The 26245-nt window shown below is 47.2% G+C and overlaps 1 protein-coding gene across 2 annotated transcripts in view; it reads left to right on the top strand.

Annotated features, from left to right (window-relative positions):
• The first annotated feature begins 3128 nt into the window (after positions 1-3128).
• p2rx1 (purinergic receptor P2X, ligand-gated ion channel, 1) overlaps positions 3129-26245 on the top strand; it is a 297386-nt gene continuing 274269 nt past the window's right edge. For both annotated transcript variants that reach the window (XM_072469151.1, XM_072469150.1), the window contains exon 1: positions 3129-3357. In XM_072469151.1, the coding sequence (XP_072325252.1) occupies positions 3215-3357 (143 nt within the window). In that variant the 5' untranslated portion in view covers positions 3129-3214. The remainder of the gene's footprint in view (positions 3358-26245) is intronic.

Raw genomic sequence — 26245 nt, 5'->3', positions numbered from 1 at the left:
TTCACTCTACAGAACTATAACCGATGATAAAGTAAATCAGAAGAAGTATTAATGATGTTTAACTACACGTGCCAACTAAGCTATATCTCTCTAACACTCTGCTGTCTAGTCACTCCTGGTTCGAAGAGAGGGCAGATCCTCTGAGTTCAGTTTATATACCTGAATCTAGTGCTGTCATCTGGTGGTTGTCTAACACTATGATGCAGTTGTTAACCCTTTACACACCAGCAGGTATACAGATCACTACAAGGGAAATGGTAGCGAGGGAGAACCTGGGGGAGAGTGGCAAATGGGGGCTTGCAGACAACAGAGAGAGACTGGGTAAGGTGTCTTGGGGAGAGAGTGGCGAATAGGGGCAAGGGAGAGAGAAAATTCAAGAACAGGGGCTTGTGAGAGAGGGGGAGAGATTGGGGAATGGGGGCTCAGGGAGAGAGAAAAAGTGGGAATGGGGGCTCGGGTAGAGAGGGAGAGACTGGGGCATGGGAGCTCAGGGAATGGGGTGAGTTTGGGGAATGGGGATTCAGGGAAAGAGGGAGTGACTGAGGGAGACTGGGGAAGGAGGTTTGGGGTGAGAGAGTGGGGAATGGGTCTAAGGAGAGAGGGAGAAACTGCGGAATGGGGGCTTGGGCTAGAGGGAGAGATTGGTGATATCAAGCTCCTATTCCGCAGTCGCTCCCTCACTCCCTGAGCCTCCATTCCCCAGCCTCTCCCTCTCTCCAGGCCCCATTCCTCAGCCTCTCCCTGTCTCCTCAACGCCCCCCCCCCCCCCCCCATCTTTCTCTCTCCCTGAGCCCTCATTCCCAAATCTCACATTCTGTCCCCAAGTCCCTATTCTCCAGTTTCTCTCTTTCAGCCCACCCCTATTCCCCACTCTTACGCCACACCTCCTTCCCCAGCCTCCCCCTGTCCTCTGCAAGCCCCCATACCCCAGTCTCCCCCCTCTCTCTCGGAGTCCCCATTCCCTAGCCTCTCGTGTTAAAGTTACAAATCCAATGACTGCAGTTTATTGGGTTCAGCCAAGGAGCTCAGGTATTTTAAATAAAATCTTACTTCACCTGTGTTCCGACTCTGGGTCAATAGGGTTGGAATTGGCCGTGCACTAGCCCAGGGTGCTGTGACACTGAGAACCAGCCCATAGTGAACTCCATGGGAATGACCGAGACTTGACTCTATTTAAAATTAATTAAGTCTGACCACTTTTAGACTTATGATGCCAGGCTTACGAGTTAGTTTTTGTTTTGCAGTGCTTCACACAGTGTTTGTTGTTCAAGTGTATGCACTGAGGCAGAACACTTAAATAGCTGGTCTCACAGGATTTTGGGGACAGTGTTCAGAAATGCTCAATTCTGGGAAATGTTCGGATATTTCCAGGAGGATCGGGAATCTCAAGGCTCAGGGAAAGTCAGCAAGAGCTGCAAATGTTACAGCTTTCCTAACCCCAGCGCGTGACAAAACATAAACAGTTGTTGTACTTTTGGAGTCTAGTTCCTGTCGTAATACAGGAAGCATAGTTGTAGATTTTCACAATGTTATAACCTGCCTGCTTACCACTGGCTGGGTGCCATCTAATGTCTTACGGTCATCTGAAAGGGCAGATTGGTTTAAAATCTCATCAGAACAATTACACCTCTGACAGTGCAGCACTCCCTCAGTATTGCACTGGTGTGCCAACCTGGATTATGGCCCTTACACTACAAACCACAGCATTCTGAGACAGGGGTAAGTGCATTATTACCATGGTGGTAGCCATGGTTGGGTTTCAGGGCACAGGGAGATGAGACATTGATGCTGTGACTGTTTGGACATGAGGAGAATACTGACAACAAACAACACTTGCATTCATTTAGCCTTTAGTGTATAAAAAAAATCCCAAGGCCCTTAACAGGAGCATTATGGGACAAACCTTGACACTGAGTCAAGTAATGAAATATTAGGTCAGATGGCCGAAAGCTTGGTCAAAGAGATAGGATTTAAGGAACAATTTGAAGAGGAAAGAGAGTAGAGAGGCAGAGTGGAGGATTGGGGAGGGAATTCCACAGCTTTGCGTCTCAGCAACTGAAGGTAGGGTTACCAATGGAGTGATTAAAATTGGGAACGCTCAATAGGCAAGAACTGATGGAGTGAAGAGATCATAAGGAATTGCAGAGATAGGGAATAGGCCATGGAGGGGTTTGAAAACAAGGATGAGAAGCTTAAATTGAAGGCATTGCCTGTTCAGGAGGTTTTAATTTCTTTATTCTTTCATGGGATGTGGGTGTTTGTCGCTCACCCCTAACTGCGCTTGAACTGAGTGGCTTGCGAGACCATTTCAGAGTCAGCCACGCGGCTGTGGGTCTGGCATGTAGGCCAGACAAGGTAAGAACAGCAGATTTCCTTCCCTGAAGGTCATTTGTGAACCAGATGGACTTTTACAACAGTCGACAATAGTTTTATGATCACGATTGCTGAGAACGAGTTGTAAATTCCACCAGCTGCCATGGTGGGATTTCAGCCTGTGTCGCCAGAGTATTGCCAGGGCCTACTGGATTAGGAATCCAGTCACATTACCACTGCACCACCATCTCCCCTCTAAGGGCTATGCAATATTCCATTGTGCCTTTTTACAGGGACATTTGGTTGCTTGAATGTGGTTCAGACCACATTGAGGGATAGCTTCTCTCATTTTCATTAATGCTGAGGGTCTAGTATAGCTGGTGCAGGATTCCCAGATCCCTCTCTGTGCCAGTCACAGCACACAGCCAATGGGCAGTTTTCAGATTCCCCCCACCAATGGCCCTCAAAGAACCTGAAGGTCCAAATCAGGGATTCATCAATCCAGCTGGAAAGAGTTCTGGTCACATCAGCCTGCTTGTCTTCGTTTGTCTTCGTTGTCCATTTCATGCGGTCTGACTGATTCTCCTGGATACCTAGAGCCCAATGTCCAATCTCTGCTGGTCTCCCAATTCCCTGATACAGGAATGCCACTGCAGTTGACAAAGAGTTAAAATGTATTTACTTTGGATTTTTTTTTTGCATGCATGTGGTGACTTCCAGATGCTCCCAGGTCATAAGTGGAAATGCTGGTCGTTACCATAGAAATGTCAATAGGCTCCTCCCATCAGGGTTAAACAAGTTATCAGCGACGAAATAGAGACCTGTTTGCAGATGTTACAGTGAAGCATCCAACACTGCACCCTCAGAACTTTCACTTTATGTGGTATCACCCTCTGCAGAAATGGTGGAAATTGACAAACTGGTCGCAGTTGTTTCCGACTTCTTGTTTGCCTATGACACCCCTCGAATGGTAACCGTAAGAAACAAAAGAATTGGATTAATTTTTCGATTGATCCAACTAGGAGTACTTGCCTACATCATTGGGTAAGAGAAATTTTGTTTAACCCTTTACGCAGTGCGCAAAGTGAGGCTTGGAGTGACAGCTAATTACCAGGTTGGTTTGGAGCCATAAGTTGCGAAAAAGTTAATCAGTTTCCTTTGCAGCCGCATTATTAATTGCAAGGAGACTGTCAGCAATGAGGGTGCCCCAGACTGAGCTTAAACTGTCAGTAAAATCTCCAAGGTTGAAATTACATTTGGTACTGATTAATGTTGGAGGGCGAAAGTCACATTTCTCAGTCTTGAGTGTATATTCAATCCTTGCATCTCTTAATAACTTTCCTGGTGAATTACTCCAGACATCAATAACCCTGAATGTGAAGACATTCCTTTTACCATCGATCTAAGTTTATTTCTCTTTGTTTCTCTATAAAAGGGTGCGCTTTGCAAAGTTTTCGCTGCTGGTTGGGCATTTTGGGAGCAGTTCCCGAAAGTTTCAGGCACAGGAAATCGAGGGGCAGTGAGTGGGTGGCTGATATCACACAATCAATAAGATTGACACGAAAACTCTTGGCTTGTCCTTCAAAGGATGCCTTCCACGAGATCTCTGCTTCACTGTCTCTCTCTCTCATTCTCTGGGGTGTGGAGATTGAAGAGAATTTATCTCTGCTGGTGGCACAAAACAAGTCAATTGGATCAGCCAGCCGCTATAGGCAGTTCCCAATGGAAGTTTATTTCAATTGTTTCAAGAGAAGTGGGTGTCGCTGGTTGGGTCAACATTTGTTGGCCATCTCTTTTTTTATAAATGTTTTTTATTGGGTTTTTGAACAAAGTATATTTGCCGTTATGTGCACAGGATATGATGTATATATATAGAAGAGAAGGGTTCACACACACATCACAAAGCGAGAGAAAAAGTAACAACACGAGAGAAATACAAAATCAAATAATGTAACGGGTAGAGTATTGTGCACCCGCCCAATAGCAGAAACTCTGTACACTTGGCAAAATTATTTACACACATAAGTAGGCATCTGTTTGTGGGGATGAGGGGGGCGGAGACTGGCGGGGGGGTGGGGTGCAGGGGGGTAGATATACATTTGGGTGCAGGAGAGACAATTACGGAGGGCAATCCTCGAATGGGTCTGGTGCTGGTGTTGCCCCTCGCTTCTCCCGGTCGGATTTTGTTGCCGTTGTCGTCTCATGCTCACTTCCGCTTCAGCCGGCCCTTCCGTCTTCCCCCTGTATTCTCCTTGTTCTCTGTTCCTGTGGATGCCAAGTTTGTTAACCTTTCCCTGCCCCCCCCCCACCTCCTTGGTTCTCCTCTATTGTTTCCTGTCTCTTCCCTCCCCCCCCCCCCCTGCTTCTGCCCCCACACCCCTGTGGTTCGACTTTCCTTCCTCTTAGATTTAGCAGTCGTCGTCCCCCCTCTCCCGGTCTCTCTCTCCCTCTCATGCTTTGGCTACTCTCCCCTGTTTCTTGGCTACCTGGCTATTCTTCTGCTTGTTTGTTGGCCACAAACAGGTCTCGGACCAATTTGGTGAATGGCTCCCACGTTCTGTGGAAGCCGTCGTCTGACCCTCGGATGTCGAATTTGATTTTTTCCATTGGAGAGATGGTCCGAGAGGTCGGACAGCCAGTCTGCAGCTTTGGGTGGTGCTGCTGACCGCCAGCCGAGCAGGATTCTACGTCGGGCGATCAGGGAGGCAAAGGCAAGGGCGTCCGCCCTCCTCCCAGGAATAGATCTGGCTGGTGTGAAACCCCGAAGACCGCCACTTTAGGGCATGGCTCCACCCTCACACCCACCACTTTGGACATTGCCTTGAAGAAGGCTGTCCAGTACTCCACAAGTCTGGGGCAAGACCAGAACATGTGGGCGTGGTTGGCTGGGCCTCCTTGGCACCGTTCACATCTGTCCTCCACCTCCGGGAAGAACCTACTCATACGGGTTCTTGTTAAGTGGGCTCTATGTACCACTTTTAGTTGCGTCAGACTGAGCCTTGCGCACGTGGAGGTGGAGTTGACCCTATGCAGTGCTTCGCTCCAGAGTCTCCACCCTATTTCGATCCCCAGGTCCTCCTCACATTTCATTTTTGTTGCGTCCAGTACGGTGTCGGCCCCTTCTACCAGTCGGTCATACATGTCGCTACAGTTTCCTTTGTCTATAGAATAGAATAGAATAGAACGATACAGCGCAGTACAGGCCCTTCGGCCCACGATGTTGCACCGACATGGGAAGTCAAAAAACAAAAGCCATCTAACCTACACTATGCCATTATCATCCATATGCTTATCCAATAAACTTTTAAATGCCCTCAATGTTGGCGAGTTCACTACTGTTGCAGGTAGGGAATTCCACGGCCTCACCACTCTTTGCGTAAAGAACCTACCTCTGACCTCTGTCCTATATCTATTACCCCTCAGTTTAAGGCTATGTCCCCTCGTGCTAGCTATTTCCATCCGCGGGAGAAGGCTCTCACTGTCCACCCTATCTAACCCCCTGATCATTTTGTATGCTTGCGTCCAGTAACCAGTAAGTTGTGGGTATGTCCTTGTCTCCTTTCGTAGGAAGTTTTTGAGTTGCAGGTACCTGAGCTCGTTCCCCCTGGAATTTCTCTGTCAGTTCGTCCATTGTTGTGACCCTGCCGTTGGTGCATAGGTCCCTGACTGTCAGTGTCCCTCCATCCTGCCCCCACCTTTTGAAGGTGGCGTCAGTCAGTGCTGGTAGGGCTGGTAGGTTTGAAGTGTGTCTATTTCAATGCCAGGAGTATACGAAATAAGGTAGGGGAACTGGCAGCATGGGTTGGTACCTGGGACTTCGATGTTGTGGCCATTTTCGGAGCAGGGACAGGAATGGATGTTGCAGGTTCCGGGGTTTAAGTGTTTTAGTAAGCTCAGAGAAGGAGGCAAAAGAGGGGGAGGTGTGGCGTTGCTAGTCAAGAGCAGTATTACGGTGGCGGAGAGGATGCTAGATGGGGACTCATCTTCCGAGGTAGTATGGGCTGAGGTTAGAAACAGGAAAGGAGAGGTCACCCTGTTGGGAGTTTTCTATAGGCCTCCAAATAGTACGAGGGATGTAGAGGAAATGATGGCGAGGATGATCCTGGATAAGAGCGAAAGTAACAGGGTAGTTATTATGGGAGACTTTAACTTTCCAAATATTGACTGGAAAAGATATAGTTCGAGTACATTAGATGGGTCGTTTTTTGTACAGTGTGTGCAGGAGGGTTTCCTGACACAATATGTTGACAGGCCAACAAGAGGCGAGGCCACGTTGGATTTGGTTTTGGGTAATGAACCAGGCCAGGTGTTGGATTTGGAGGTAGGAGAGCACTTTGGGGACAGTGACCACAATTCGGTGACGTTTACGTTAATGATGGAAAGGGATAAGTATACACCGCAGGGCAAGAGTTATAGCTGGGGGAAGGGCAATTATGTTGCCATTAGAACTGACTTGGGGGGGATAAGGTGGAGAAGTAGGCTGCAAGTGTTGGGCACACTGGATAAGTGGAGCTTGTTCAAGGATCAGCTACTGCGTGTTCTTGATAAGTATGTACCGGTCAGGCAGGGAGGAAGGCGTAGAGCGAGGGAACCGTGGTTTACCAAAGAAGTGGAATCTCTTGTTAAGAGGAAGAAAGAGGCCTATGTGAAGATGAAGTGTGAAGTTTCAGTTGGGGCGATGGATAGTTACAAGGTAGCGAGGAAGGATCTAAAGAGAGAGCTAAGACGAGCAAGGAGGGGACATGAGAAGTATTTGGCAGGTAGGATCAAGGAAAACCCAAAAGCTTTCTATAGGTATGTCAGGAATAAGCGAATGACTAGGGAAAGAGTAGGACCAGTCAAGGACAGGGATGGGAAGTTGTGCGTGGAGTCTGAAGAGATAGGAGAGATACTAAATGAATATTTTTCATCAGTATTCACTCTGGAAAAAGATAATGTTGTGGAGGAGAATGCTGAGACCCAGGCTATTAGAATAGCTGGCATTGAGGTACGTAGGGAAGAGGTGTTGGCAATTCTGGACAGGCTGAAAATAGATAAGTCCCCGGGGCCTGATGGGATTTATCCTAGGATTCTCTGGGAAGCCAGGGAAGAGATTGCTGGACCTTTGGCTTTGATTTTTATGTCATAATTGGCTACAGGAATAGTGCCAGAGGACTGGAGGATAGCAAATGTGGTCCCTTTGTTCAAAAAGGGGAGCAGAGACAACCCCGGCAACTATAGACCGGTGAGCCTCACGTCTGTAGTGGGTAAAGTCTTGGAGGGGATTATAAGAGACAAGATTTACAATCATCTAGATAGGAATAATATGATCAGGGATAGTCAGCATGGCTTTGTGAAGGGTAGGTCATGCCTCACAAACCTTATCGAGTTCTTTGAGAAGGTGACTGAACAGGTACACGAGGGTAGACCAGTTGATGTGGTGTATATGGATTTCAGTAAAGCGTTTGATAAGGTTCCCCACGGTAGGCTATTGCAGAAAATACGGAGGCTGGGGATTGAGGGAGATTTAGAGATGTGGATCAGAAATTGGCTAGCTGAAAAAAGACAGAGGGTGGCGGTTGATGGGAAATATTCAGAATGGAGTTCAGTTACAAGTGGCGTACCACAAGGATCTGTTCTGGGACCGTTGCTGTTTGTCATTTTTATCAATGACCTAGAGGAGGGCGCAGAAGGGTGGGTGAGTAAATTTGCAGACGATACTAAAGTCGGTAGTGTCGGTGTTGTCGATAGTGTGGAAGGATGTAGCAGGTTACAGAGGGATATAGATAAGCTGCAGAGCTGGGCTGAGAGGTGGCAAATGGAGTTTAATGTAGAGAAGTGTGCGGTGATTCACTTTGGAAGGAATAACAGGAATGCGGAATATTTGGCTAATGGTAAAGTTCTTGAAAGTGTGGATGAGCAGAGGGATCTAGGTGTCCATGTACAAATGACGAATGTGATATAAAATAGTTACTTTAGAGTTACTAGTTAATGTAATCTAGAAATAAGCCACTTTGATTCTTGCAGTTAGGGACAAAGGAATTTGAGACCGCATGGAAAAAGCAGGAAGAGGTGTGTCTATGAGAGTGATGCTTCATTGATAGGGGCCAGAGAAAGGGATTGGAAGTGAGCCAATCAGAATAGATCGAACAGGTCAGGAGGGACATAGGCTGACCTATGTCCGTCGAGTATGTGAAACTTGATACCATTTGAATTGATTTTGCAGAGATCCCTTTGTCTTTTAGTTCAGTCGTTTTCTGGAATGTAAGAAGCTGGATGTCTCTTACATTTCTGTAAGATGATTCAAGTTTGCAAGCTAAATAAATAACTTCTGTTTACGTGCGAATCCGTCTCAACTTTTATTGAGGCCAGACTGACAGAGAAAGAAATTTGGAGATCAACACATAGATCCCTGAAAGTTGCCACCCAGGTTGATAGGGTTGTGAAGAAGGCCTATGGAGTGTTGGCCTTTATTGGTAGAGGGATTGAGTTCCGGAGTCGGGAGGTCATGTTGCAGCTGTACAGAACTCTGGTACGGCCGCATTTGGAGTATTGCGTACAGTTCTGGTCACCGCATTATAGGAAGGACGTGGAGGCTTTGGAGCGGGTGCAGAGGAGATTTACCAGGATGTTGCCTGGTATGGAGGGAAAATCTTATGAGGAAAGGCTGATGGACTTGAGGTTGTTTTCGTTGGAGAGAAGAAGGTTAAGAGGAGACTTAATAGAGGCATACAAAATGATCAGGGGGTTAGATAGGGTGGACAGTGAGAGCCTTCTCCCGCGGATGGAAATGGCTGGCACGAGGGGACATAGCTTTAAACTGAGGGGTAATAGATATAGGACAGAGGTCAGAGGTAGGTTCTTTATGCAAAGAGTAGTGAGGCCGTGGAATGCCCTACCTGCAACAGTAGTGAACTCGCCAACATTGAGGGCAATTAAAAGTTTATTGGATAAACATATGGATGATAATGGCATAGTGTAGGTTAGATGGCTTTTGTTTTGGTGCAACATCGTGGGCCAAAGGGCCTGTACTGCGCTGTATCGTTCTATGTTCTATGGTGTGAACCTGTAGTTGTTGCAGATGGGAGCTTTGTCCGACATTTTGGTCAGGCCAAATTGCTGCCGTAGTTGGTTCCAGGACTGGAGGGTGGCTATCACCACCAGGCTGCTGGAGTGTTTTTTGGGTGGGGATGGGGACGGATCTCCCTCCGTGGCGAGGGCCCGGAGGGAGATCCCCTTGCAGGAGGCCTCTTCCACGCGCACCCACTCGGCTTCTGGCTCCTTGATCCATCCCCTTATTCGCTCGGCCCACCCAGTGGTAGAATTGTAGGTTTGGGAGGGCAAGATTTTGTTTTTTGTAAGACCTTCTTTGGGATCCTAGCATTATTCCCCCCCATACGAATGCCATGATTAGTTTGTCTAGTGCTTTGAAAAAGGCCTTGGGTATGTAGATCGGGATGGATCTGAATAGGAAGAGGTACCTGGGCAGCACGTTCATTTTGATCGTCTGGACTCTCCCCGCGAGGGAGGGTGGGAGTGTGTTCCATCTTTGCAGGTCCTTTTTTACTTCCTCTGTCAGACTCGTGAGGTTCCATTTGTGGATCCCTTTCCAGTCATGGGCTATTTGGATCCCCAGGTAGCGGAATTTGAGTCGGGCTTGTTTAAACAGCAGTCCCGTTAGTGCTGCCCCACCTACCTGTGGGTGTGTTGCCCATCTCTAATTGTCCTTGCTAAACCATATTACTGTGGCCAGACGACATTACACAGGTCAGAGCAGGAAAAGATAGCACATTTCATGGTCATACATGGCACGGTAGCACAGTGCAGACGGCCCCGTAGCACAGTGGTAGAACATAGAACATAGAACAGTACAGCACAATACAGGCCCTTCAGCCCACAAAGTTGTGCCGACCATTTATCCTAATCTAAGATCAACCTAACCTACATGCCTTCAATTTACTGCTGTCCATGTACCTGTCTAAAAGTCACTTAAATGTCCCTAATGACTCTGACTCCACCACCTCTGCTGGCAGTGCATTCCACACACCCACCACTCTCTGTGTAAAGAATCTACACCTGACATCTCCCCTATATCTTCCTCCAATCACCTTAAAATTATGTCCCCACGTGACAGCCATTTCCACCCTGGGGAAAAGTCTCTGGCTATCCAGTCTATCCATGCCTCTCATCACCTTGTACACCTCTATCAAGTCACCTCTCTGCCTTCTTCGCTCTAGTGAGAAAAGCCCTAACTCCCTCAACCTTTCTTCATAAGACATGCCCTCCAGTCCAGGCTGCAGCCTGGTAAATCTCCTCTCTACCCTCTCCAAAGCATCCACATCCTTCCTATAATGAGGCGACCAGAACTGGACACAGTATTCCAAGTGTGGCCTAACTCGGGCTTTATAAAGCTGCAGCAAAACCTCGCAGCTCTTAGACTCAATCCCTCTGTTAATGAAAGCCAACACACCATACGCCTTCTTAACGACCCTGTCAACCTGGGTGGCAACTTTAGGGATCTATATACGTGGACCCAAGTTCGCTCTGTTCCTCCACACTTCCAAGAATCCTGCCTTTAGCCCTGTATTTAGCATTCAAATTCGACCTTCCAAAATGAATCACTTCACATTTATCAAGGTTGAACTCCATCTGCCACTTCTCAGCCCAGCTCTGCACCCTGTTAATGTCCTGTTGTAACCTGCAACAACCCTCAACACTATCTACAACTCCCTCAACCTTCGTGTCATCGGCAAACTTACTAACCCACCCTTCCACTTCCTCATCCAAGTCATTCCAAGTCCCCAAGAGCATATTCTGCGCCCTTGCCACCCTCAGTGCTTCCTCCAAGTGGTGTTCAACATGGAGGAGTATTGATTCATCAGCAGATAGTGGCCAGTATGTAGTAATCAGCAGGAGGTTTTCTTGCCCATGTTTAACCTGAAGCCATGAGACTTCATGGTGTGCGGAGTCGATGTTGAGGACTCCCAGGGTAACTCCCTCCCAACTGTATACCACCGTGTCGCCACCTCTGCTGGGTCTGTCCTGCCGGTGAGACAGGACACAGCCAGGAATGATGATGTTGGTGTCTGGGATATTGTCTGTAAGGTATGATTCTGTGAGTATGACTGTGTCAGGCTGTTGCTTAACTAGTCTGTGAGCAGCTCTCCCAACTTCCCAACTTTGGCACAAGCCCCCAGATGTTAAGAAGGAGGACTCTGCAAGGTCGACAGGGCTAGGTTTGCCAGTATTGGTTCTGGTGCTTGTTTCAACGCCGGATAGGCCGTCCAGTTTAATTATTTTTTGCGTTTTTGTAGCAGTTGAAATATAACTGAGTGGCATGTTAGGTCATTTAAGAGTCAACCACATTGTTGTGGGTCTGGAGTCACATGTAGACCAAACCAGGTAAGGATGGCCGATTTCCTTCCCTAAAGCGCATTAGTGAACCAGATGGGTTTTTACAACAATCGATAATGGTTTCACCAGGGCAGCACGGTGGCACAGTGGTTAGCACTGCTGCCTCACGACGCCAAGGTCCCAGTTCGATCCCGGCTCTGGGTCACTGTCCGTGTGGAGTTTGCACATTCTCCCCGTGTTTGCGTGGGTTTCGCCCCCATAACCCAAACATGTGCAGGGTAGGTGGTTTGGTCACAATAAATTGCCCCTCAATTGGAAAAAATGAATTGGGAACTCTACATTTTTTAAAAAAAGATAATGGTTTCATGATCATCATTAGAGTTTTAATTCCAGATACTTTATTGAATGGTGGGATTCGAACCCGGGTCATTATCATTATCCTGGGTCTTTGGATTACGAGTCCAGTGACAATACCAACACGCCACTGCCTCCCCCATAATGTGACTGTTATGGTTTTACACATATAATCAACTCATCTCATTTCCCACATGTTCACAGAATCCGTATTGTTTTTTAAGCTGATTCTGTGCTCAGATTGCACTTTCTTTCCACCAAAGCTTTGTGCTTATCGGCATCGAGTGACACCTTGCATCCGTCAGTGCATTTGCATGACTGATTCAAATACCTAGCCGCATCCCCAGCTTTGACTGCACTTCACCTCACGCTGTTAACCACAAGCTTGCTCCTTCAGCCTGGCTTCGCAGGCTTACGTGACACAGCAGGGTGAACACCTGTAGATCTCCACTCACTCCCCCGTTCAGCAAAATAAGCCTCGCAAGCATGGCACCTGGGAATACACAGCAGATCAGGCATCCTCTGCAGGAGAACGCACAAGCGAACATTTTGTGAGTAAGCTCATTGCCAGTACAGCAAGGTCTGTGCTCTCCCCCTGCTCTCAGCTTCATGCCCATTCCAAATTTCCAATTGTTCACGTGCTTTCAGCTGAATCCGGAGATTTTCATGCAAAAGCCGAATGACAGAGTCAGTACAAGGGCATTGAGAATGTGGAGGTCCCTGGCCTTACAATTCAAGATAATCAGGTGTGGAATAAGTTGACTCGGGAAGGAGGTGGGGTGGTGGTGGGTCAGGGGAGCTGCTGGAAATCAAATCTTTGGAGCTCAGCGAAGCCGCAGTGTCTCTGGCAGTGCCAGTCACCAGTGCCAAACCTGGCGCACTCTCACAGGGTCAGACCATGGGCTGGATGCTCCGGTCCCTCAGTCGCGTGTTTCTCAGCACCACGCCATTCGTTACTCCTGCTGCTTGTGAATGGGATTTCCCCATTGAAACCACCCCACGGCACCGGGAAACCCGGGGGCAGGGGGGCACTGCCCGCAGGAGCAGAGAATCCCAACGGATGGAGGATTCCGTCCCATGCCTCTGCACATTGAGTGGCAGATAGGTTGAGGAGTCAGCTCAGATTGTCAGGATGTGAAGCTAATTTCAGTTGGCACCAGCTGCTCAAGGGGAATATGACCAAACCTTCTTTCCGCCAGCAAGCTGAAACCCGCTGCCCACGAGGGTGCTGGAAATGGACACAATCAATAATTTCAGAAGGAAAGGGCGGCTCTGCTGAGGGTGTTCTTGTCCTTACTGGGAGCTGGAAAGCGGGTGGGAGGAGGTGAATACAGAGGGTCAGCACTAGGGGCATCTGTGAGGTTAGTGGTTGGGGTCTCATGAAAGGCCCGACTGAAAGTGCAGAGTGGGGTTCTCAGGAAAGGGTTGCATCCCAGGGGCGGCACAGTGGCACAGTGGGTAGCACTGCTGCCTCAGAGCGCCAGAGACCCGGGTTTAATTGTGGCCTTGGGTCATTGTCTGTGTGGAGTTTGCGTGTTCTCCCTGTGTTTACGAGGGGTTTCCTCCGGGTGCTTCATTTCCACCCACAGTCCAAAGATGTGCTGGTTAGGTGAATTGGCCATGTTAGATTGCCCCTTAGTGTCCAAAAATGTGTGAGGTGGGGTTACAGGGATAGGGCGGGTGAGTGGGTTTAGGTTGCATGGCCTTTCAGAGGGTTGGTGGAGGCTCGATGGGTCGAATGGCACAGTGGGGATGCCATAGAAATTGGATGGGCACTTTCCTGAAATGAACTAAAGGGATGGGAGGGGGGTTGTTGGTTGACTGGATTGACCGACAGAAAGCATGTATGGACTCAATGGGCCAAATGGTCTCCTTCTGTGTCATAACAACTCTAAGTTTATTTGTATCTATTCTTGGAACGTGGGCATCAGTTACCCTGAGGGCATAAAAGTTAAACCCATGAGGCATCTTGGATAACGAAGAATGTTTCCATTTGGCAGGACATTAGGGAACCATTTGCATTCTTTATGGCTGTGGTCCAGCTCACACATTAAGACAATCTATTGAGTTCAATTTTGCATTGTGGCATCATTGGATTTGAGCTCAGAGCTGCTTGGCCTATATCAGACACACCTAGATAAATAGATTGGGCAATTGCTCTGTGCAACACGGTGGGTATTACTTTCTGGGACATCACTACCTGTTTAACCATTGGCTCAGTGATCCACAGCAACTTTGATCGGATTAGAGGTTAGCACTGCCACCTCACAGTGCCTTGGGTAACCGTCTGCGTGGAGTTTATACTTTCTCCCCGTGTCTGCGTGGGTTTCCTCCAGGTACTCCGGTTTCCTTCCACAGTCCAAAGGTGTGCAGTTTAGGTGGATTGGCCATGATCAATTGCCCTTTAGTGTCCAAAAAGGTTTGGTGGGGTTAGAGGATTGCAGGGAGCGTGGGCCTGGGTCGGGTACTCTTTCGGGGGTTCAATGCAGACTCTATTGGCCGAATGGCCTCCCTCTGCGCTGTAGGAATTCTAAGGTTCTATGATTAGCCATAGGTGGACTAAGTACAAACAGAACACACTGTACGTAATATCATTTTATCTATTCCATATGGTACTTTTGGAGTACCTTCTAAACCCACGACCATTATCATCTAGAACGGCAAAGCCAACAGATACATGGGAACCACCTAGAGGTTCCCCTCCAAGTCACTCACCACCCTGACTTGGAAATATATCTGCTGTCCCTGCACTGTCGCTGGATGAAAATCCTGGAACTCCCTCTGTAACTGCACTGTAGGTGTACCTGCACCACATGGGCTGCAGTGGTTCAAGAAGGCAGCTCACCACCACCTTCTCCAGGGCAACTAGGGATGGGCAATAAATGCTGGCCAGCCAGCGAGGCCCACATCCCAGAAATGAATATTCTTTAAAAATTCAATATGTTCTCTTAAAAATAATTCAATTTGGATGTTAAACCTTTGATCAACCCACATATTTACCCTTAGAGTCAGACCAGGTGCATAAGGCAGCAATAAGATGAAGGTGAGGAAATGGGAGGCCAAACAAAATAAAGTAGAAAAAGTTTTTTTTTGACAAATGTCAGGTACAGACCAGGAAAACCAAATAGAAGAAGGAAGTGGATGAAAAAATGTGAAAAGATTATCAAAAGAACCAGGCGAAATTCTCCGGTATCGGCGCGGTGTCCGCCGACCGGCGCCCAAAACGGCGCAAATCAGTCGGCCATCGCGCCGCCCGAAAGGTGCGGAATCCTCCACACCTTGAGGGGCCGAGCCCCAACCTTAAGGGGCTAGGCCCGCGCCGGACTAATTTCCGCCCTGCCAGCTGGCGGAAAAGGCTTTTGGTGCCCCGCCAGCTGGCGCGGAAATGACATCTCCGGGCGGCGCATGCACGGGAGCGTTAGCCTCCGCCATGGTGGAGACCGTGACGAAGGCGGAAGGAAAAGAGTGCCCCCACGGCACAGGCCCGCCCGCGGATCGGTGGGCCCCGATCGCGGGCCAGGCCACCGTGGGGGCACCCCCCGGGGCCAGATCGCCTCGCCCCCCCCCCCCCCCCCCCAGGACCCCGGAGCCCGCCCGCGCCGCCTTGTCCCGCCGGTAAGATAGGTGGGGGATCGGAGAATCTCGCCCCAGGAGAGTGTTTAAGAAAAGGCAACCTAAAAAAAAAACAAATCCCCGTGAAAACAAGCAAACTTGACATGTATTGAAAAGAGGTAAATTTCAGGATTGTAGATAGATATTTTATTCAGTGAAAATATCTCCAAGGCAACAGGTGGCGAATTGTGATGACAATACAAATAAAATAAATAATCAGAATTCATGACATAATTATAAACAATCATTAAAATAACAATAATATATAGAATAATCAAAGGATTGCACAGTTGTGGTCATGATTTTAGGCTGAGAGCTGGAGTGTAGGATTAAATTGGCTCTCTCAAACAACCAATCTGGGAATGAGGGACAGAATGGCCCTTTTGTACTGTAAGATTCTAAGCCTTATCATTGTAAAGAACTAGAGTACTTTTGAAAAAAGACACGTGTTGTCAAAACTTTTCATCTTGCACTCACCAGGACAGTTCACAATAATGTAAAGGGAACAAGAATGTATAACAACTATAATGGGAAAAACAAGATTTCAGCTATAAAGTATTCTTATGAATCGGCCTGATCAGAACAAGACAAAAAGTTTTGACAGCATGCGCCTGTTTTCAACAATATTTTAAGCCCTATTAGCCAGATCAGAGAGGATTCTATCATGGTAAGCTTGGTTCTAATAACTGGTGCTCACATCTAGAGAGGCTCCACACAGAGGATGGAACCTCGTAAAGTGAAGTATAAAATACTCTTCGTACATTATTAGCGCAATTGAATTGCAATTTTGTTTATCAGCTCACATAAGCAAACAATAAGGAAATACTTTGCTCTATCTGGGAGTTACAAATAGTTAACTTTAGTTGTAGTTAGGAAGCAAGGCTGCTGATACAGGAAACCATATATTTCCATGCCAGCAGGAAGCCTATGCTGTTTAGCACAGGGCTAAATTGTTGGCTTTGAAAGCAGACCAAGGCAGGCCAGCAGCACGGTTCAATTCCTGTACCAGCCTCCCCGAACAGGTGCCGGAATGTGGCGACTAGGGGCTTTTCACAGTAACTTCATTTGAAGCCTACTTGTGACAATAAGCGATTTTCAAAGCTGATAGTTTAAGATAATCTTTTCTGATTTCCTTTGCCCTAGTTTTAACTTCAAAGGTAATTGAGGTATTAAATCTCACACCAACCTTATAGAATATATTTACCTCATCTGAATTTTAACAATGCTGGGACATCTGAAGCCCCCTGGGAGAGGGAGGTAGATAAAATCTCACGTTTATACTCTTTGCTGCAATGTTTGTGCAAGTGTTTGCACACAAGTATTGGTGAAATGTTGCATTTTCATACCTTTGGTGATTTCAGTTAAGTTCACTAATCAAGTGATGTTTGATGTCCCGCTACTGTTAATTTTCACTTTTCTGAAATGTTGTTTGCAACTTAAGCCAAATGGTCTGATAGTGTTAGATATCCTTCTGCTATCTGAAGGCAAGGAGGTTATCTTCACTTCCTGTCAGTAAGTTGAAGTCATCTGTTTGACCGTTGGGGAGAGATTGCACCATTGGATAATGTGTGTTTGTGGTCACACTTTAGGGAGCCAGTGCTTGTTAGAGAGTCTGAGAAACATACACATGGGGAGAAGTGGGAGGTTTGTAACAGTGTGTAAGAATTCAGTTTGGTGACATGGCAACCATGAATTCAATGCTGAGTCCATGCATTCGGCAACACAGACCTGAACTTTGCGATCTCACCCCTTCTCCCCTGCCACCTGGTTTGGAGGCAGGAGGGGAGTGTGAAATTGCACGGACGAGATTCCCAGCTGGTATTCCGCCCACCCCTGAGATTCCCTGAGGGATCCTGCCCACCCAACCCGGTTGTGATATTATGGTGGAGTGGGGCACGAAGCCTGCCTTTGCCTGAATTAAGGCCCCTTAGTGATCACTTGGGGCCATCTCCCACACAGCTTCAGTTTTTAGGCTTTGGGTGGCGGATAGATCGGTGAGGGGGGAAATAGGAACACTTTACACCCTTACTCTTGGATGGGAATGTGGGGATGGGGTGTTGCCTCCATCAGAAGCTCCCCTCTATGAATACATTTTAAAGGGATATGGGCCAAATGCAGGCAAATGGGGTTAGCAGGAGTGGTATGGACCAGTTTGGGTGAAGGGCCTGTCTCCATACCATAGATTCTATGAATCTATTCTGCCTTCCCCTCAAGGACCGGATGCTTCCTGACCTCCTTCACCCATCTGCCTATCGACCAATCCCCAATACACCCCCTCACAACTCCCCCAGGGGTTGCCTACCTTCCTCTTCCCTGGGCTCCTGCCACCTACCTGGCTGCCATGTCTGACATTTTGTCCCAGGCATGGCGCTGCACTGCCTCTTCTGGCTACTGCAGCGCTGTGCCTGGATGGGCTGGAGAGCTGTCAGCCAATCTGATCGGTCGGCAGTTCTCCCAGGCAGGATTTCAATCCAAGTGAGGACACAATTTACATTATAGCGGAAAGTGGCAGCGGGTTTGTTGGAGTCCTCTGGTCGAGCTCCCACCAATCTAAATACTCAGGCCATGAATGTGCTTTCAAATTAGTGAAATAACAACAGAATAAGTCTAATTAATTGTCCAGTTAGTGGAATAACAAGAGAACAAGCAAATTACTTCACAGAATGACCAATTCCGAAGAGGCACAACTTTCAGTGGCCATCCAACATCATTCATTTCAATTTGGATGGCAGCATTAGGATTTGAACTATTAATAAAAAACGATCTTCAACCTCAAAGTTGCAACTTTCTCCATGTTGCAGCTTTCGTTCTGATGGCAGTCAGCGAAGCCTATCAGAGCTTTCCACTATTTTTGAGTTTAGGAAGTTCAAATTTAGCCTTTTATTGTTGCTAATAGCATAATAACTGGCTTTTTCATCAATTTCCCCAATAGTTGACAGGAGCCATTGAGCTCACATAGAAGAATAAACGTTTGTGCTCTATATTTCTGTGAGCTGACCTCTAGTGACCATTACAAAATCACAGGAGGCCAATCCTGCAGCTCCCTGTTTTGGGATAGAAACTCTGGGCGCGATTCAGCGGACTCAAGTTAAAGTCCGCTGAACGGCATGTTTAGCAGGGAGTCTCTCTCCGCCGAGGTCGCACTTAGAGGGATTTCCAGCTGGTGAGCTGCAGGAAAGGCTCCTCGCAGATCGGGGCGCCATTTTGGAAGCCTGCCCCGATCTTTCCCCCTTCCTCTGTCAGGCCCCCCACGCTCTTTTGACCCCCCCCCTCAACACCCCAACCTTGCGGTTGCTAGGAAACCCCCCCTCTCCTTGGCAAGGCCCCCCCACTCCGGGTTTGGCCCCTGGCAGTGCCACCAGTGCCAGGATTGTGGCATTGCCAAGGTGCCCAGGTGCCAGGGGGAGTGTCAGGGTATCAATCTGCCCTGTTCATGACCACACAAGGGGCTCCAATGGCCTGGAAGAACCCCCCCCCCCCCCCAGATACCGTTAACCTGGTCCGCAATTTGCGTGGACCAGTCCTATTGGCATCCTGGCGAGGCCTCGTAGGCGCGACCAGTGAGTCCCGGGTGCCGTATGAATCCGGCGTCCGGGTATTTAAATTAGTGAGGCTAATTTAAATGTTCAGATTTGGATAACGCCCAGTGAGGGCGAGATCCAGTTACTGTGGGTGGAGCGAGTCGAATGACTCGTGATTGGCACGGTGTAGAGCCCCATTTGGGGCAATTCAGCCGTTGAGCCCGGATCCGTGCCGGCTGCAATGACACCGCTGCATCACTCCCAGGTTTGTGACTATTAATAACTAAATTTAACATCCATTGTTGGTAGGGTCTCTATAATAATGTATTCTTAACTTATCCCATTCGGAGAGACAACAGCATCAATTCCTATCATGCCCTGTTGTACTTCGATTCTCCTGTGAACAGAATCATACCTGCAAAGGATAAAGTTAATCACATCCTATCTCAAATTAACTCATATTCATACAAGCATAAGGAAAGAACTGCTTTTGTCAATCTTCCTCTCTCACAAAGTTTAATACACTTTTTTACTTAATGGAACACTAAACAACAGATGCAATGGGGATGTAAACAAAACTGAACATAGATATGGACACAGACATGCATATTGTTTCTTTATGCAGGGTAGTCTGGCCTTGCCTGCCACCGAGATTGTCCAATCCCACCATGGCTCTCGTCACATCCTTTTTATAAATAACTAAGCATGAATTTTACTTGAACAAAGCTTTTGAAATTTGCATGGCAATTTTACTTAAGATCATTTTGACAAAAAACTGAATCGGAATTTCTCGAAGCTGACCGGCTAATGCTAATGCATCCTAAGAAATAAGGAACAGTAATTGTTAATTATATATTTATTGGGTATTTAATTGCATCCAGGTAGTGGGAGATTGATCTGCCCTCATACACATTGGAACCTACTGAAAATGTAACTTTTCGGATTCAGACGTGCATGAGATGCAATGTGTGAATTTGTAAGTAAAAGCTTGCCTGTGTATAAAGATTGGGCCCCAGTTCCATCCTTCACTGTCTGCCTATTTTTAAAGTTCTGGCAAACTACAAATGCCCAAATCATGCACTCCAAATTCAGCTTAAGAATGCCAGCTCTATATTTATAAAGGCTGAACTAGAGACCTTTCAGAGAGCCACGGGATTATCACGTCAAAACATATGTGTGTTTTGTACGTGAGTCTCAGTGTTGGTATGTTTTTGTCTTTGTAAGTGTGTGATTGTGAGTGGATGCTTGTTTTGTGCACATATGTTCTGTCTGTGCAGTTATGTGTGAGTGTGTTGTGTGAGTGTTGTGTATGTGACCATGTGTGTGAATTTGTGTGTGTTGTATGTCTTGTGCGATTGCATGTATTGTGTATGTGACCGAGTGTATGTATTTCTGTGAGTGCATGAGTGCATGTATTATGCACTGTTGTGTGTTTGTGTGTGTGTTTTGTGATTGTGTAAGCATTGTTTTATTCCTTCATGGGATATGGACATCGCTGGCTAGACCAGCATTTACTATCCCTGAGAAGGTGGTGGTCAGCTGCTTTATTGAACTGCTGCAGTCCCTGAGGTGTAGGTACACCAACAGTGCTGTTAGCGAGGGAGTTCCAAGATTTTGACCCAGTGTCAGAAAAGGAATGACGATATATTTCCAAGTCAGGGATGGTGAATGGCTTGGAGAGGAACTTCCAAGTGGTGGTGTTCCCACATATTTGCTGCCCTTGTCCTTCTAGATGGTTGTGGTCATGGGTTTGGAAAGTGCCATCTATGGAACCGTGGTGAGTTCCTGCAGTGAATCCTGTAGATGGTGCACACGGCAGCCACCGTGAGTCGGTGGTGGAAGGAGTGGATAGTTCTGGGTGCGGTGCCAATCAAGTGCTGCTTTGTCCTGGATGGTGTCAAGCTTGTTGTTGTTGGAGCTACAGGATTATGAGTATGTGTATTAAGTGTGTGTGTTGATGTTTTGCAGACTGTAAATGTTACTCGTTGATGCTCTCACACTGGGCACTCTGGATTTCTCTTCAGGTTTGACAAAGAGTCATCCAGACTCGAAATGTTAGCTCCGTTCTCTCTCCACAGATTCTGTCAGACCTGCTGAGGTTGTTCAACATTTTCTGTTTCTGTGTTTGGCTTTCTTTATGATGTACTGACTATATTACCCATCAGTCTGAGGAACACAGGGTCGTAGAACCAAAATGCACACTGGATTCAAGTGTACTGACAGCTGCTTGTAGTAATAATAATAATAATCTTTATTGGTGTCACAAGTACACTTACATTAACACTGCAATGAAGTTACTGTGAAAAGCCCCGAGTCGCCACAGTCTGCCGCCTGTTCGGGTACACGAAGGGAGAATTCAGAATGTCCAATTCACCTAACAGCACGTCTTTCAGGACTTGTGGGAGGAAAACGGAGCACCCGGAGGAAACCCACGCAGACACGGGGAGAAAGTGCAGACTCCGCACAGACAGTGACCCAAGCCGGGAATCAAACCTGGAACCGTGAAGCTGTGAAGCCACAGTGCTAACCACTGTGCTACCGTGCTGTCCTTCTGTGTTCTGTGTATCCTGGTATTTTCTCAACATTGTAACAATGGCCACAGGCAAGATGCTCTGGTCTCCCCCACGCCGTATTTCTTGGCAGCGGGAGTTGGTCGACGTTTGGCCGGTGGCGGGATGTTCTGGTCCCGCCACTGTCAATGGGTTCCCATGGAATTCACTCCACACAGCTGGGAAACCCATGGCGGGACTGGTGGGACCTGAAGATTGGGCTGGCGTGTACAGCCAGAAAAAGTCACCCCACATTTCACTGGTACTCAATTGACTATAAAGCAGTTCAAGACTTCCTAAGATCTCAAAAGTGGTATGTAACTACAAATCTTACAGTCAGCATGTACTTCACTTTAAATTTTTCAAGTGAAATCCTACATGGCACAGTGGCACAGTGGTTAGCACTGCTGCCTCACAGCGCCAGGAATCCAGGTTCAATTCCAATCTTGGGTCACTGTCTGTGTGGAGTTTGCACGTTCTCCCCGTGTCTGCGTGGGTTTCCTCCGGCTGCTCCAGTTTCCTCCCAGTCCAAAGATGCGCAAGTTAGGTGAATTGATCATGTTAAATTGCCCCTTAGTGTCTAAAGATTGGGTGGCATTACGGGGATAGGACAGGGGAGTGGGCCTAGGTAGCGTACCCTTTCAGAGAGTCGGTGCAGACTTGATGGGCTGAATGGCCTCCTTTTCCACTGTAGAGATTCTATTAGTCTATGAATCGGTCTTTCAGTCTGCATTTTCAATCTGGATGCCTGCAGTAACTAACGTATGAATGATATATCATAAAGAACAATTCTTGATTTAATTATAAGTCTGGCAGCAGAAGCCTTAAACACAAAGAATGCAGAAACATCAAGCCCGATCATCGCTTTTTTTGTATATTTGTGAATGAAAAGATACCACAAGTGCTATTCATTCTTTACTTAGTGAATGCTCCTACAGTATGGTATAGTGCGTGTGAAAGAGGCTCCATTGTTCACTCAATAGAGGATATCACACTCTTGCAATGTGTGGTAGTGATGCATCATTGACCAAGTAGAATAAAGAAATAGCTTGGTTGAGCATTAGTTAAAATTATAAAAGCACCCAATTTCCAGTGATGGCATTCCTTGTTCATAAGGTGCCCATTGTCAGAGCTGGGTATGCTAGCCTGGCACAATGCACATCTCTAGGCTGCAATATCATGTTAATGCGGGCAATTCGTACAGAGGAGGGATACTTTTCAAAAAGCTACCACACTGGTCAGATATGCCTAAGCAAAGAACAACCATCTTTTAGCATTCATATAATAATAATCTTTATTGTCACAAGTAGGCTTAAATTAACACTGCAATGAAGTTACTGTGAAAAGCCCCTGTCAGTCGTGGCGGGGGTGATTTTTGAAGATAATGGATGAGGTGTCAGTCGAATGGGCTGCTTTGCCCTGATTGGGTTGAATATTTTGAGTGTTGCTGGAGTTTCACTCATCCAGGCAAGTGGAGAATATTACATCACACTCATTGTAGGTGGTGGACAGGCTTTGGAAAGTCAGGTGGTGAGATACTCACTGCAGGATTCCTAGCTTCTGACCTGTTCTTGTAACCACAGCATTTATGGTCCAGTTCAGTTTCTGGTCAATGGTAACCCTCAGGATGGTGATAGTTAGGGATTCATCGATGGTAATGCCATTGAACATCGAGGGGAGATAGTTAGATTCTCTCTTGTTGGAGATGGTCATTGCCTGGCACTTGTGTGGCATGAATGTTACTTACCTCTTATCAGTCGAAGCCTGAATGTTGGAGGTCTTGCTACATATTGGCACAAACAGCTTCAGTATCTCTGGAGTTGTGAATGGTGCTGAACAATATGCAATCATCAGTGAACATCTCCACTTATGACTATTTGACGGAAGGAAGGTCATTGATGAAATAGCTGACAATGGGCACTATCCTGAGGAAATCCTGCATGAGTGTCCTGGATTGAAATGATTGACCTCCAACTACCACAACCTTTGTGCTAGGTATGACTCCAGCCAGCGGAGATTTTTCCCCCGATTCCCAGTGGCTCCAGTTTTACTAGGTTTCCTTTGTGCCACACTTGGTCAAATGCTGCTTTGATGTCAAGGACAGTAACTCTCACCTCATCCCTGGAGTTCATCTGTTTTGTCCCTGTTTGGACCAAGGCTGCCATGAGGTTGGAAGCTGAGTGACCCTGGCGGAACCCAAACTAAATGTTATTGCACAGGTTATTGTGGAGTAAATGTTGCTCTTTAACACTGTCACAACACTTTACATCACCTTTCTGTTGCTCAAGACTAGACTGATGGGGCGGTAATTGGCAGGGTTGGAAATGGCCTATCTTTTTTTTTAACCAGACATTCTGGGCAATTTTTCACATTGCTGGGTAGATGCCAGTCTTGTAGCTGCACTGAAACAGCCTGGTTAGGGGCGTGGCAGGTTCTGGAGAAAAAGTCTTCAATACTATTTCCAGAATATTGTCAGGGCCTAAAGCCTCTCGAGTATCCAGTGCATCCAGCCATTTCTTGGTAGCGAATTGGAATTACAATCAGCGAATCAAATTGACTGAAGACTGACATCTATGATGCCGGGGGCCTCTGGAGGAGGTTGAGGTGGACCATCTGCCCGGCACATCTGGCTGAAGATGATTGTAAATGCTACAGCCTGACGTTTTGCACTAATATGCTAGGCTCTTCCATCATTGATGGTGGAAATATTTTGAAGCCTCCTCCTCTAGTTAATTGTTTACTTGTCTACCAAGTCCAGATAAAAGTTTTTAAAACTATACCAATTAGTCTTTGGCTTGTCCGTTAGGGCAGATGGTAGTATGCTGTTGCTGTTATGTTGGGTGATTCCAGGAGAGCTGATTCTGTCAGGCCAGTGGTTAGTTTGGAGACACTGGATTCGACAGGGTGGTTCAAAGCTGTTTGATTTCCTTTAGCTGGTGGGTTTTGCTGAGCGTTCTTCCATCAACAGAGAGAGTGATCCTTTTTTGCCTGCAAGCTTTCTTGCAGGGGTGACTACCTGCTGTCTCTTATTGTTTCTGTGTCACACATAGACACCCCAGAACCAGTGCACACAGATTAGTTCTGCAGTTGTTTTTTATCCCAGTTTCCTGTGTGTTCTGAAAGGGAACAAACGACATGCCTCTCGTGCCAGGGTCAGATCGCTTTGAACTCAGACCATTTCTGTATTCTGAGTTATGGATCAGCAGGAGCTGGGAGTTGGATATCTGCCGTATTTGCCGTGATGTGAAATGTCTCTCTTCACAGTCCCGTTTGGCGGTTCTTGTTTACCTTTCTCACTGTCACCTTGGAAGGTAGCCTTGCATTTTAAAGATGTTTGTTCTGTCTCATTTTGATTTCCAGGATTTTAATTAAAGATTTTATAGTTTTATAGTGCCTCTGGGTTATTAGTTCAGTGACATTATTGCGAGGCTGTGCCTCCTCCTTGGAGTTCCAGGATTTTGGCCCAGAGACAGTGAAGGAACAGTCACACCGGACAGGATTTTCTGGCCCTACCCACTGATGACCTTCCGGTCCCGTTGAAGAAGATCCCCCCCCTGCCCCCCTGCTCCCTGCGGTGGGTTCCCCAGCAGCATGGTCGGCGAGCAATGCAAATGGCGTTTGACTTCGGCAGGACTGGAAGATTCTACTGCCGGAAAACCCACTGTGGGGCCTGGAAACTCCTAGCCTTAGTTTCAGGTCAGGTTGGTGTATGGCTTGGTGGTGAACCTGCTCGCGATGTGCCTGCTGCCCTGGTCCTTCTAGAATTATAGAATCATAGAATTTACAGTGCAGAAGGAGGCCATTTAGCCCATCAAGTCTGCACCAGCCCTTGGAAAGAGCACCCTATCTAAGCCCACACCTCCAACCTATCCCCGTAACACAGTAACCCCACTTAATCTTTCGACAATACAGGGCAATTTAATGTGGCCAATCCACCTAACACGCACATCTTTGGACTGTGGGAAGAAACCAGAGCACCCGGAGGAAACCCATGCAGACACAGGGAGAAAATGCAAAGTCCGCACAAACAGTGACCCAATCAGGATATTGAACCTGGGATCCTGGAGCTGTGAAGCATCAATGCTAACCACTGTGCTACCGTGCCCCCCCCCCCCCCCCCCCCGCCCCCCGTAGGTGGTATAGGTCGTGGATTTGGAAGTTATTGTTGAAGGAGCCTTGGTGTGTTGCCGCAGTGCACATTGTAGATGGTACACACGGTTGCTACTGTGCGTCGGTGGTGGAGGGAGTGGATGTTGGTGGAAGGGGTGCCAATCAAGCAGGGCCTGGATGATGGTGAGCTTTTGATTTTTTGGGGTGCATTGACATGGGCAGACGGAGGCAATAACCACATGTTCAAGAAAGTGAATTCAGTGCAGGCAGGATTGAAACAAATAAGCTTCACGTACCAACCGACTCAAGAACAGCTTCTTCCCTACTGCCATCAGACTTTTGAATGGACCTACCTCGTATTAAGTTGATCTTTTCTCTACACCTTGCTATAACTGTAACATTATATTCTGCAGTCACTCCTTCCTTCCCTATGTACGGTCTGCATTGTTTGTA

This window comes from Scyliorhinus torazame, chromosome 12 (genome assembly GCF_047496885.1).
Source record: "Scyliorhinus torazame isolate Kashiwa2021f chromosome 12, sScyTor2.1, whole genome shotgun sequence".
NCBI lineage: Eukaryota > Metazoa > Chordata > Chondrichthyes > Carcharhiniformes > Scyliorhinidae > Scyliorhinus > Scyliorhinus torazame.
Note: the sequence above shows the minus strand (reverse complement) of the source record. Positions and strands in the feature narration are given on the sequence as shown.